Source organism: Canis lupus, chromosome 14, assembly GCF_003254725.2.
Source record: "Canis lupus dingo isolate Sandy chromosome 14, ASM325472v2, whole genome shotgun sequence".
In the NCBI taxonomy this organism is placed as follows: domain Eukaryota; kingdom Metazoa; phylum Chordata; class Mammalia; order Carnivora; family Canidae; genus Canis; species Canis lupus.
Genome location: NC_064256.1, coordinates 2,328,744 through 2,340,002, shown reverse-complemented (window position 1 = coordinate 2,340,002; position 11,259 = coordinate 2,328,744). Strand labels below are relative to the sequence as shown.

The 11,259-nt window shown below is 39.8% G+C and overlaps 1 protein-coding gene across 1 annotated transcript; it reads right to left on the bottom strand.

Annotated features, from left to right (window-relative positions):
* Window positions 1-3,887: 3,887 nt before the first annotated feature.
* On the bottom strand, window positions 3,888-4,847 carry LOC112642220 (olfactory receptor 2T6-like). The gene has a single exon (XM_025419663.3). It carries the CDS (start codon window positions 4,845-4,847, stop codon window positions 3,888-3,890), a length of 960 nt encoding a protein of 319 aa, XP_025275448.3.
* Between the last annotated feature and the right edge of the window lie 6,412 nt (window positions 4,848-11,259).

Sequence of the window (11,259 nt, the reverse complement as noted above, 5' to 3'; positions counted from 1 at the left end):
CCAAATTCTTTAACTCTATGGGAGAGAGTACTGTCTATGATTCTTTTTTTTTTTTTTTTTGTGGTGAGTTCTTCTTTCTAGTCATTTTGCTCAATGCATAGCGGCTAAAAACAAGTTTTAGTGGAAAAAGGAATGAAAAAAATAGAGGAAAAAAAGGGGGGGACAAAGAACAAAAACCAAAAGTAACAAAACAAAATAAAACAAAAAACAAAAAACCAAACCAAACAACAACAACAACAACAACAAAAAAAAAACAAACAAGGAGGGTTATACTCTGATTCTACATACTATAAGTCCCCTGACTTTACCTGGAGCTCTCCAGGGCGTCTTGTTCAAGAACTTGCTCTTCCCCTGTCCTTCCATCTGGTCTTCTGTGCAAGGGCCCGCTGTGCTGATTCTCAGGTGTGTGCACCTGGGGGAGCTGCCCACTCCCTGTGTGCTGCATGAATCAGTGGGAGCTGTTTATCCTGTGAGTCCCCTATTCCCTGGCAGCCCCACTCAGTCCTAGGCACAAGGTGATATAGGGAGGAACAAGACTGGTGATGACCAGGTCTCCAGCCCCGGAGTCTGCTCTCACAGTAACTCCCACAGTTTCCCAGTCCACAGGCCCCTGGATGCTCCGAGGGCGGGGGGCGCTGACCTGCACATCTCAGAGGCATCCTGCGGCAGGAGTGTCCTTGCTGTCTTGTGTCCTCCTCGCCTCCGGCTGTCCCACGTGGAGCACCGGATCTTGGGCTGTGTCCCTCGACGCCCTGGGCTCTGGGGTCTGCACTACTGGAATTGTTTTCCTGGGGCCGCACAACCCCCTCCGCATGGAGCCACCACCTGAGCCGCTGCCTGAGCTGCTCCCGAGGCCCCGCCGGGCACCTACTCCAGCCCTTTAGGGAGCTCGGCTCCCGGTGTGTGGTGTGGGCTCCCCCGGGGCGCACCTCCTCTGTTAGTGATCCCGGGAACCTGGGGACTCCACTGCCCCTCCTGGGATCCTGCCCGAGTTCTCTGCGAGCGCCTTTCCTTTTGGAAAGATTGGTAAAGTTCCTACTTCCGGGACAGGGCTTTCCTGTCCACCTGGCCTTCTCCTGGCTCCTTGCGGGGGGCCCCTTCCCTACTGGATGCTTTTTTATTTTTATTTTTTTTCCTACCTTGATAGAAGCGTGAACTCTTCTCACTGTAGCATTCCAGCTGTTCTCTCTTTACATCTCAGGCCAAATTCATAGGTTTTCAGGATGATTTGAAAGTTATCTAGGTAAGTGAGTGGGGGCAGGTGACTTGGGGACCCTACTCTTCCACCATCTTGCCCTGCCCCCCGCAATTAACGTTTCTTTCCAAAATATATTAGCTTTGTTGCTCCCTATCCCCAAAATTAACACAGCCAAATCCTAAAAATAAGGCTAATGAAATTAATGAGCTCTTATCCTTTATTGCTAAATATCACCCTATTTCTATAAACTCCACTACGTTTTGGTGACAGCTTCAAAAATTTATTTTTTTATGACTTTACTTATTTGAGAGAGAAAGAGAGAGAGAACGAGAGAGAGAGAGCATATAAAGGGGGTAGGCAGAGGCAGACAGAGAAGCAGATTCTCCACTGATTAGGGGCCCTATGTAATGCTGGATCCCAGGACCCTGGGATCATGACTTGAGCTGAAGGCAGATTCTTAACGGACTCAGCCACCCAGGTCCCCAGATTTCTTTTTCTTTTTTTTTAAATTTATTTTATTTTATTTATTTATGATAGGCACACAGTGAGAGAGAGAGAGAGGCAGAGACATAGGCAGAGGGAGAGGCAGGCTCCATGCACCGGGAGCCCGATGTGGGATTCGATTCCGGGTCTCCAGGATCAGGCCCTGGGCAGAAGGCGGCGCTAAACCGCTGCGCCACCCAGGGACCCGCCCCCAGATTTCTTAAGTGAAATACAGTATCAGAGGATTTCATGGTGTGTAAGTTTTTCTTTTTTATTAGTAAACAGGTATCTTAGTGGGTTTTTTTTTTTTTTTTTTTTTTTGGTTTACAGAAAGTTTAGCAGACGGTACAGAGAATTGCCCTCTATTACTTTTCTTTCCCCTGTTATTAACATCTCTTATTAGTGTAGTATTTTTGTTACAATTGATGGATTAATTTCATACATTACTATTAACTACAGTCTATAGTTTACATTAAAATTCACTCTTCAGTTCTATGAATTTTGACAAATGCATAATGTCATGTAAACTCCAACTACAGCATCATACAGAATATTTTCAGTGCTTCTCCCTCTGCCTGTGTCTCTGCCTCTCTCTCTCTCTCTCTCTGTATCTCTCATGAATAAATAAATAAAATGTTTAAAAAAAAGAAGTATCCACACCATAACTGACATCTAGGGAGAGATTCCAGAAATCTGATAATCTTAATGAATTGAAGAAGCTTAAAAGGGATTACTGAATTTATGAATTAATGGATCACCTTTTTCTCTCCCATCTCTCAGTGTCTTCTTTTTTTTTATGAGTTGTAGCACACAGAGTTTATTCCTCACACGAAGCCTTGCCTTGTTTGTAAAGCACTTAAGCCCTAGCTTTTTATTTTTTTAAACTTTTTTAATAATAAATTTATTTTTTATTGGTGTTCATTTTGCCAACATACAGAATAACACCCAGTGCTCATCCCGTTCTAGCGCCCCCTCAGTGCCCACCACCCTCAGTGTCTTCTGATGTAATATTTATTTACCACTTCACAAGTATAACATCATAGAATTGACTTAAAGAGGATTAGTCTGCATTTCTGCAAAAGTACATGCTTCATTTCCTCCAACTCCAAATTTACTTAAAAGAAGAATGTTTTCAGTTCCTACTCAAAGAAAAGATATCTGGATTTTCTAAATATTGATTTGAGTCTATTTAAGTATTCCCTTTGAAGGGGTTTTGAAACTTTAGTTTCTTTCAAATGTCTTTCATATGTACATACACCTAACCCTTCTATAAATCCCCATCAATGAAACATTTAAACAATGTAATACAAATCACTAATTCTTATGAAAACACTGAAAGTGAGCAGAGTATGCAATATTAACTGGACATTTTGGAGCATTTATATACATTAATTACAATCAGAGAAGTGGTATGAGATAAGAACTGGACTTGGAACCAGCATAGACAGCCACCATGAGTGACATGTAAATTTGTTTCTATAAGATGTTTTTCAGAAGTGCAAATCAGAAGGACCTTTAGAAGAGGCCATGGCATGTGCAGATATGAAATCTAGCACAGAACCAGTTTGAAACAGATCAGAGCTGAAGCTTGTGCAGAAACCCCCTGAGACTGCTCCACAGTTAACTTTAGTACATTATAATACTAAAATCTCTTCTCAGGGGCAGAATTTAGGCTATTTTCTTGAGCTTGTGAGATATACACTAGCATGTGAACATGCTAAGTATGTGCAGTAAACCTAGAATGCTAAGGAATAAGGTATGTATAAGTTGCCTAGAGTATATGCAAGTTTCCAGACTCTGACCCCTCTGCATACTGAATAAAAGCTAACTGCACTATCTCCAGGCAAGACACTGCTTTAGGAAATTTCCTCAGTGTTCTCCTTATCTATTGCAAGAAAATAAAAGCTTCCACATGGGACTGATTGTAAGCCTTGGATGTACTACCAGCTTGAACTCACCGAAGAAAGGTACCTAGAGTCCAGTAACAGAATGGGTGGACACAAAGAAGGAATAAACACCAGTGGTATTTAGGCACTCTGGAATTATTCACTTGTGAATGTTACAATCAGTTTCACATTTTTCACAGAAGTGCTGATGCATCTTTCAACATAACTGGCATTGGCAGTTGCTGAATGCATTATTCTTATTACCCATGGCATAACCCCAAGTAACAGTACCCCTGAGCAGATATGGATGACTTAGACTGTCAGAATTCTCTCCTTGTCACACCAGGAGCTCCTTGACATCTTGCCAAAATTCTTTTAAAAGCTTCAGTTACATCTGTGTTCCTCAAGCTGTAGATGAGAGGATTTAACAAAGGAGTGAGAATGGTGTAAAAAGCAGAGAAGACTTTGTCTTTGATTGGTGTGTGGTAGGATTGGGGAAGCATATATGTGTATAGGGCAGCCCCATAAAACAATGTCACCACCATTATGTGTGATGAACAGGTAGCAAAAGCCTTCTTCTTTCCTTCATCTGACTTTATCTGGTGCACCGTGATGAGAATCTGAGCATAGGAAGCAATCACCACAGAGAAGGGGATCAGCAACATCATGACACAGCAAATGTACATGACCATTTCATAGGCAGCTTTGTCACCGCATGCCAGCCTTAGCATGGTGGGTCCTTCACAGAAGAAGTGATTGATCTTGTGGGAACTGCAGAATGGGAGACTCATGGTGATAGGGGTGAGGAGAAAGCTGTCCAAAGCACCACCTAACCAAGAGCTGGCCAAGATCATCCAACAGACCTGGTGGCTCATAAGGACAGGATAGCGAAGGGGGTTGCAGATGGCCACATAGCGGTCATAAGCCATGAGTCCCAACAGGAAAAACTCAGCCCCCACAAAGCCCATGTAGAGAAAGTACTGGGCTGTGCAGGCAATGAAGGAGATAGTCCCCTTGCCCACGAGATAATCGATCAGCATCTTGGGCACAATGGTAGAGATGTACATCATGTCAATAAAAGAGAGATGACTGAGCAGGAAATACATGGGGGTGTGGAGGTGAGAGTCTATATGGATCAGGAAGATCATGACACCATTAGCAATCATGGCCATGAAGAAGATGGCACAGATGATGCTGAAAAGGAAGACTGAGATTGCACTGTGAGTGAAGAGCCCTGTGAGGATGAAGTCACTGGAAGAGGTTTGATTGTCTCCATCCATGGTGCTGAGTTGAACCTGGGGACATAAGGAAATAAGTGGGGGGTTAGTGAAAGTTCCAGTAGATAATATGAACCCTTCAAAATGCCTGTAGAAGTATTTATTACATTAAAATTATTTATATAACTAATACTAAGTATTTTGTATGTGTGTGTATGTTGTGGGGCTGGTGTGCAATTTCATTCTTGGATATTTCTTCTTGTTGAAGAACAATTTGAAAGTTGAGTCTCAGATTCCATCAAAATCCTAGAGGAGAACACAGGCAACACCCTTTTTGAACTTGGCCACAGTAACTTCTTGCAAGATTCATCCATGAAGGCAAAAGAAACAAAAGCAAAAATGAACTATTGGGACTTCGTCAAGATAAGAAGCTTTTGCTGTGCAAAAGATACCATCAATAAAACTCAAAGACAACCTACAGAATGGGAGAAGATATTTGCAAATGACGTATCAGATAAAGGGCTAGTTTCCAAGATCTATAAAGAACTTATTAAACTCAACAGCAAAGAAACAAACAATCCAATCCTGAAATGGGCAAAAGACATGAAGAGAAATCTCACAGAGGAAGACATAGACATGGCCAACATGCACATGAGAAAATGCTCTGCATCACTTGCCATCAGGGAAATACAAATCAAAACCACGATGAGATACCACCTCACACCAGTGAGAATGGGGAAAATTAACAGGGCAGGAAACCACAAATGTTGGAGAGGATGTGGAGAAAGGGGAACCCTCCTGCACTGTTGGTGGGAATGGGAACCTGTTCAGCCACTCTGGAAAACTGTGTGGAGGTTCCTCAAAGAGTTAAAAATAGACCTTCCCTACGACCCAGAAATTGCACTGCTGATGATTTACCCCAAAGATACAGATGCAATGAAATGCCGGGACACCTGCACCCCGATGTTTCTAGCAGCAATGTCCACAATAGCCAAACTGTGGAAGGAGCCTCGGTGTCCATCGACAGATGAATGGATAAAGAAGGTGTGGTTTATGTATACAATGGAATATTAGCCATTAAAAACGACAAATGCCCACCATTTGCTTCGACGTGGATGGAACTGGAGGGTATTATGTTGAGTGAAATAAGTCAATCAGAGAAGGACAAACATTATATGGTCTCATTCATTTGGGGAGTATAAAATATAGTGAAAGGGAATAAAGGGGAAAGGAGAAAAATGAGTGGGAAATATCAGAAAGGGAGACAGAACATGAAAGACTCCTAACTCTGGGAAATGAACTAGGGGTGGTGGAAGGGGAAGTGGGCGGGGGGTGGGGGTGACTAGGTGATGGGCACTGAGGTGGGCACTTGATGGGATGAACACTGGGTGTTATTCTATATGTTGGCAAATTGAACACCAATAAAAAAATAAATTTATTAAAAAAAAGAAAGTTGAGTCTCCAGGGAATGAAGATGAATGAACATTTGGAAATTAATGATTGCTTTAAGGGAGTTTAGTTATTATTGCAGAACATGTGGGCCCCAGAGAGGCTTCTTCACCTGGAGTTGGCTTCCTTTATTTGAAACATGAATATAGGGCCACCTGAGTGGCTCAGTGGTTGAGCATCTGCCTTCAGCTCAGGTCATGATCCTAGGTCCTGGGATAGAGTTTTGCATTGGGCTCCAGCAGGGAGCCTGCTTCTCCCTCTGCCTGTGTCTCTGTGTGTGTGTGTGTGTGTGTGTGTGTCTCATGAATAAATAAATAAAATCTTTTAGAAAAGAAAGAAACATTAATATGGCTGCAAAACAACAGATTTAGTTCAAATAACCCATTTAGTAAGATGTTTTGTTGAGTTGGAGATTTTTGTCACAACCATAAAAGTAATGAGCCTCACCCAGAAACTATTTGGGAGCACCTGAGTGGCTCAGTTGGTTAAGCGTGTGCCTTCAACTCAAGTCATCTGGGTCAGGCTCCCTACTCAGGGGCGAGTCTCCATCTCTCTCAACCCCTCACCCTGCTCATGCTCTCTCTCTCTCTCTTAAATAAAATAAAATTTTTTTAAAAATAGAAATAACCATTAAGTTATTAGCACAGCTGAAAAATTATGAGCTGTCCTAAATTGGATCAGAGCATTGTCCACCTGATCAATAATTGAACCTTATTTGTTTCTTTCTTTATTTGTTGATTTTTTAATCATCAACACACTAACTTTTAAATATGAAGAGTTCCCTGTATTATACATGCTAGGAGTATTACTTAAACAAAACAGGAGATGTCTTCTGTGACTTAAGATTCTAGCTGTGACATAAAGAGAATAAGCAAATAAAGCACAATATTGGTTTTGGATAATGCTAGCAAATACTATGAGGAAAACTTTAACATGGATAATTAAGGATAGTAAAGGAGAAGCTGTGTCAAAATTTGGGGGGAAAGTGTCCTGCAGAATGAATATCTAATTTAAAATCCCTAAGGTAGGAATGTCTGGGGGTGCTCAGTGGTTGAGCATCTGCCTTTGGCTCAGGGTGTGATCCTAGGGCACTGGAATCAAGTCTCACATAGGGCTCCCAACAGAGAGCCTGCTTCTCCCTCTGCCTGTGTCTCTGCCTCTCTTTGGGTATCTCTTATGAATTAAATAAATTTTAAAAATTATTTATTTATTTATTTATTTATTTATTTATTTATTTATTTTTAAAGATTTTATTTATTTATTCATGAGACACACACAGAGAGAGAGAGAGAGAGAGAGAGAGAGAGAGAGGCAGAGACACAGGCAGAGGGAGAAGCAGGCTCCATACAAGGAGTCCGACATGGGACTCGATCCTGGGACTCCAGGATCACACCCCAGGCTGACTGTGGCGCTAAACTGCTAAGCCACCAGGGCTGCCCAAAAATTATTTAAAATAAAAAAATAAAAGTAAAATCTCTAAGGCAGAAATGAGCTTATGTTTAGGACAGTTCAGGCATAGCCCTGTGACTGAGGGGGCAGTTAGTTAGTGAGGTTAGATTTTAAGGCATGTAGGCTAAGAAAAAGCGATTCAAAATTATTTTCTAAATATTATAAACAGAATTGAGGTATGGTTGACAGATTTTAATATTTTTGAGTATTTAAACAAATATTCAATATGATTTCTTTATTAATTTCTTCTTCATATATTTGAACTAATGATTTTTTCTACTTTATTTTCCATTTTAGTGGACTTTGAGAGATTTACAAGAAGGGAACTTCCACCCAGGTAGAAAGGGGGCAGTCTAGGTTGTGCCTCCCATCCAAGAGTCCCATTTGTTTTAGTATTTGTCTCCCCTCTCTTTTGCTTTACTCTCAAGGGCATCCTGGTGTGATCAGTCATAAGCCTTAGTCATGGTACCTGAACAAAGTACCTGAAAGACTGTTGGTTAAAGGGCAATAGGGTATCCTGAAAGTTCTCAGAGAGTATACAGACATCCACTCTACTGGTAGTATATTTGTATGTTTTATATACAATGGGAATAAGAGAATCCTCCCCTAAAATTCTTCACTAGTTTTGCCATTCTTCAAAGGCCAAATATATTTTTAATTATTGGAAAATAATATTTCCCATTGCATGCACTGTGCTATTGTACCAAGAGGCAGGTGATGCAGCCATATGTGCACGGAACTGGCAGTCAGTGCCCTGGTCCATGAGCAGCAGTTTGGAGTAAAGGGTCTTTATGGTGTCAGTTCCACTCTTTATTTAAGGTTATCACCAAAACCCTATGTGCTGCTGTAATGATTAAATATCATATTATTTTTGCAGAAGACTACAGTTAAATATATTTAATTGCTAATCTAGTATAAGCTACTATCGTGGTGAGATAATTCTGGTGTTATACTGGATACAATTTGTTGCTGTGGCCAACATTTCATTTCTTAGCTGTTTATGTGTATCTTACAAGCACAACCCATGAAACATACGGTGAGAAGCATATGTTACTCACTCTTTCCATGCATTGTCTTCCAAATTACGTAAAATGATAGACTTTCAGAATATTCTTTTAGGTTACACTAATGCCTGTCATTTGTGGGAATTCTCAGCAAGAGGTTGGGACTTGTGAAAGACTAGTTTCTGGAAAAACTCATTTCAGAAAGATTATAATTTCTGAAATTTACTTTCAAGACTATTCACTGAGAAATAAGACATTAGGTAATAGTAAGCATTTGTGAACACCAGAACATTAAAAACAAATCATTTGAAGGTCTCTAAAAACTCCCCACATAGCCTGGCTCAAATATCTTTTTTTTAAATTTATTTCTATTGACGTTTTTTTCATTTTTATTTCAATTCCAATTTTGAAGCTGCAAAAATAATTCAACTTCTCAACAATACTGAAAATTAAAATTCTTGGGTAATAGAAAAAGATAGACACGGATTATTACCTGGTGGGAAAGACCTGTCTGGTTTTGCCCAACAAATGACAGGAGGCCTGCAAGTAACAACCCACTCAGCAGGGCGACTGGCTGCCTCTCTCTGAGTTGTTATCTACTCTGAGATAGATTCTGCTTCTTCATCCGCATCCCCACAACCCAGAAATAATTTCCTCATGCAATTATGCAGAAGAGAGGTAGAGTTTCGCAAAAGCACAAACAAAGAAGGTACCTGGAGGGACAGTCTCAACACAGTGAATTGGAGATCTGATTTAGGAAAGTGGAAAACATGCACACTCAACAGAAAATACAAGAAAGCTAACTGGAAATCTAATATTTTCTCTTTTTTTCCTAATCTTTCAACAAAAATTAAGTTTTGCTTGCCAATTTTGGAAAGGCTGAATGGATTGTATGCTGAGGAGGGGGAAGGAGAAGGTTGCTTATTAGCTTCTGTCTTTTCACAATGAGGATCCTCTAGAAAAGGGGACAGCACATTTGCTAAGTTCTGGTGATGAGCTGGAAGAAGAAGGATCTCACAGCGAAGCCATAGAGACCAAGGAAAGCTAGGGACTTTTCAGAAAGGAGAAACACACAGATCAGTACACTGCTCCCTGAAAGGGAAAGATGAAGTGACCCAGGACAACTAAAACTATGGTGCCAGGGTGAGAAATTATAGGAGAGGCAGGAAAGAGCTGATGATATAAAATTGTATCACAACTGTGGAGAATAAAATTTGAGCAAAGTCCTGGAAACAACAAGGACAAAATTAAATGGTAAGAAACAGAGTAATAGATATGGGATAATAGTGATACAAAATTAAAGTATAAATAATAAATGGCTTTGAAAAGAGTGCTTCCACAAGTGTAAGAGAATTATTAACAAGTTGAAAAGAAAAAAAAAACTGTTGGGAAAGGAACAAAAGAACTGGATGTATGGATGTGCTCTGTACTAAAATGATACACACACTATTGTATGTCCTGGGAAATTATCTGAGGTGAAAGCAATATGAAAAGGGAAGGAGAAGGGGAAGGAAGAGGGAAAAAAGGAAAGGAGGGAGAAATAGAAGAAAAAAGCAGAAAGTGAAGTAAAAAAATATCTAGAAGCATATAGACAGAATAAAAGAAAGGATAAAGGATGGTTACCTGTATCAAGATAAAAATCAGACTGACCACCAATGTCTTTTTGATAATGATAAAAGCCAAATAAAAGGGAAGAAATGTTCAAAACAGAAGATACGTGATGTTGGAGTTAAAAGTGAGTGTTCCAGACCCAGAGTTTTCCCGGGTTTGGTTCTTTCTTCAGTACCCAGATGTGTGACCACAAGCAGTTTACTTAATTTCCTTTTTCTTTAGTTTTCCCATATGCTCTATGACTTCAGAAAGGACACAAGTCTCCAGGACTATGCCAGCCAATACACGTAAATTTCTTAGACCATGGGTGGAATGTGCTAAATGCTTAATAAAGGTTATTGTCAATATTATTAGATATATATGAGTTGTTAGTAATATGTGACTAAGCCAGGAAGACATTCTGAGCTATGTTATGGGAATAAGTGCTAAGGTAGATCCTGATATTTGTGTAGATGAAACAAAATTGAGAAGTAGGAATAAAGCAGAAACTGTGTAATGTTACTAATAGTGATCACTGAACTCAGTTTAAGCATATTTGTTGAAGAAGAGTGTAAATATGATTGCAAAATTACATATAATTAAAAATTATTCTTAGCAACAATTATTATATATATACACACATAAGGTCTGAAAATTGCAAATTATCTACATAAAAACAGATTTCATTTACATTGAATGAAAAATTAGGAAATACCATAAAGTAGCCTGCATTAATTCATTTGTTCATTCATTCAATTATGTATTGTGATTCATTGGTTTAGGAGCTGAAGAATACATTAATAGTGTTCTCTATCTTGGAACAAATATTCTAGTGGATGGAACCAGTGATAAATGAATATATAATTACCAAAAGTCTAACATTTTTCTTTCAATTAATGAGTCAGGAAAGACACTTTTTTTTTTTTTTTTTTTTTTTAGACTCAGAAAACTATTAGGATCACCTGGGTGTCTCAGGTCATGAT

Coding starts and splice junctions, on each gene's coding strand:
- LOC112642220 (XM_025419663.3), bottom strand. CDS start 4,847: ATGGATGGAGACAATCAAACCTCTTCCAGTGACTTCATCCTCACAGGG.